The 1,235-nt window shown below is 59.8% G+C and overlaps 2 protein-coding genes across 2 annotated transcripts in view; one reads left to right on the top strand and one right to left on the bottom strand.

The window, feature by feature from the left end:
• Positions 1-1,164, bottom strand: part of pkdccb (protein kinase domain containing, cytoplasmic b) — a 10,182-nt gene extending 9,018 nt beyond the window's left edge. The window contains exons 1-2 of the mRNA XM_014014096.1: positions 507-1,164; positions 70-210 (exon numbers count right to left, since the gene is read on the bottom strand). Of these exons, the coding sequence (XP_013869550.1) occupies positions 70-210; positions 507-1,082 (717 nt within the window). The 5' untranslated portion in view covers positions 1,083-1,164. The remainder of the gene's footprint in view (positions 1-69; positions 211-506) is intronic.
• disp2 (dispatched RND transporter family member 2) overlaps positions 1-1,235 on the top strand; it is a 29,677-nt gene that overhangs the window by 6,087 nt on the left and 22,355 nt on the right. The window lies entirely within an intron of this gene.

A 1,235-nucleotide genomic window follows, 5' to 3' on the forward strand; every position in this document is an offset into this window, starting at 1 on the left:
AACTCCAGGCCCTGATCAGCAGATGTCTCAACCTTCTCCTCCACAGGAACCTGGGTCTCTGCTCCTCACCCTGAATCTGTCCTCCCAGGGGCTCTGCAGCAGCTGGATCATCTGCAGAGGAGCCCCCTGCTCCAGAACGACCGCCACTCTTCCCCTTTCCACTCCTCCTCCTCCTCCTCCTCCTTGGACTCCTGCACAGTGACCCTTCAGCTGCAGAGAGAGGAGAGCAACTGTTTGAGTTAAAGAAGAGTCTGCTTGTTGTTGTCACACAAACTGAGGGGTTTCACGGGCTCTAAATGGAGAACGTGACGGTTTGAGCTCAGAGTTTCAGATGAAGGCAGGAGGACAGGGAGGACATTGTGCTGCAGAACTGGACCCAAAGGTCAGAGCAGGGTCAGTGAATTTAATTTAATTACATGAGCAGGGCCCTGCACAGGCAGCTCGTGTGAGACAAAGGGGAAAGACTTGTCATGAGTCTGCAGCTGGGTCTGAAGGGTTTTCCTCACCTGGATGACGTTCGGGTGTCTCAGCCGGTCCAACAGGATCATCTCCCTCCTCAGTTTGTAGGAAACCAGCTCCCGGCAGCCTCGGGGGTCTTTAAAGTCCTCCACACACTTGCTCATGTCGACGCCCTGCTCGTTGACCAGCTTCAGAGCCACGGGGGCCCGAGCTCCGGCCAGGCGCGCCCTGACAACCAGCTTGGTGTACCCGGACCCGAGGACCTCCACCGCCTGCATGTCCACCAGGGAGTCGCAACCCAGGTCCCGGGAGCCGAGCGTCACCTCGTTCCACGGGCTGTAACCCAAAACCGAGTCCGGGTCCGGCCGCTCTCCGTTTTCATCCTCCGGGAGGAGCAGCGGGACCAGTTCTCTGCGCCTCAGCTCCAGTTGGTGGAGCAGAGCCCGGCGGAGCGCCCCCTCCACCTCCCGCTGCTCCTCCTCCTCCTCACCGTAAGAAGTAGGAGCAGACGCGTTYGAGAAGGTTCTGGTCCCGAGCTGCTGCACGCTGGTGACCAGGAGCGACACCAGGATGGACAGAACCACCACGGCCAGGAGGGCGGCCGCGCGTAAAGAGTTGCCCATACCGGGCTCTCCTCTGCCGGGGCCACAGAGCTGCTGGAGACCCGAGTGAGCCGAGCGAGGGTGACTCCTCCTGTAGTCTCTCTCTCTCTCTCTCTCTCTCTCTCTCTCTCTCTCTCTCTCTCTCGCTCTCTCTCTCTCTCTCTCAGGAGGTGT

The sequence above is a fragment of the Austrofundulus limnaeus genome, unplaced genomic scaffold (genome assembly GCF_001266775.1).
Source record: "Austrofundulus limnaeus strain Quisiro unplaced genomic scaffold, Austrofundulus_limnaeus-1.0 Scaffold2, whole genome shotgun sequence".
Lineage (NCBI taxonomy): Eukaryota > Metazoa > Chordata > Actinopteri > Cyprinodontiformes > Rivulidae > Austrofundulus > Austrofundulus limnaeus.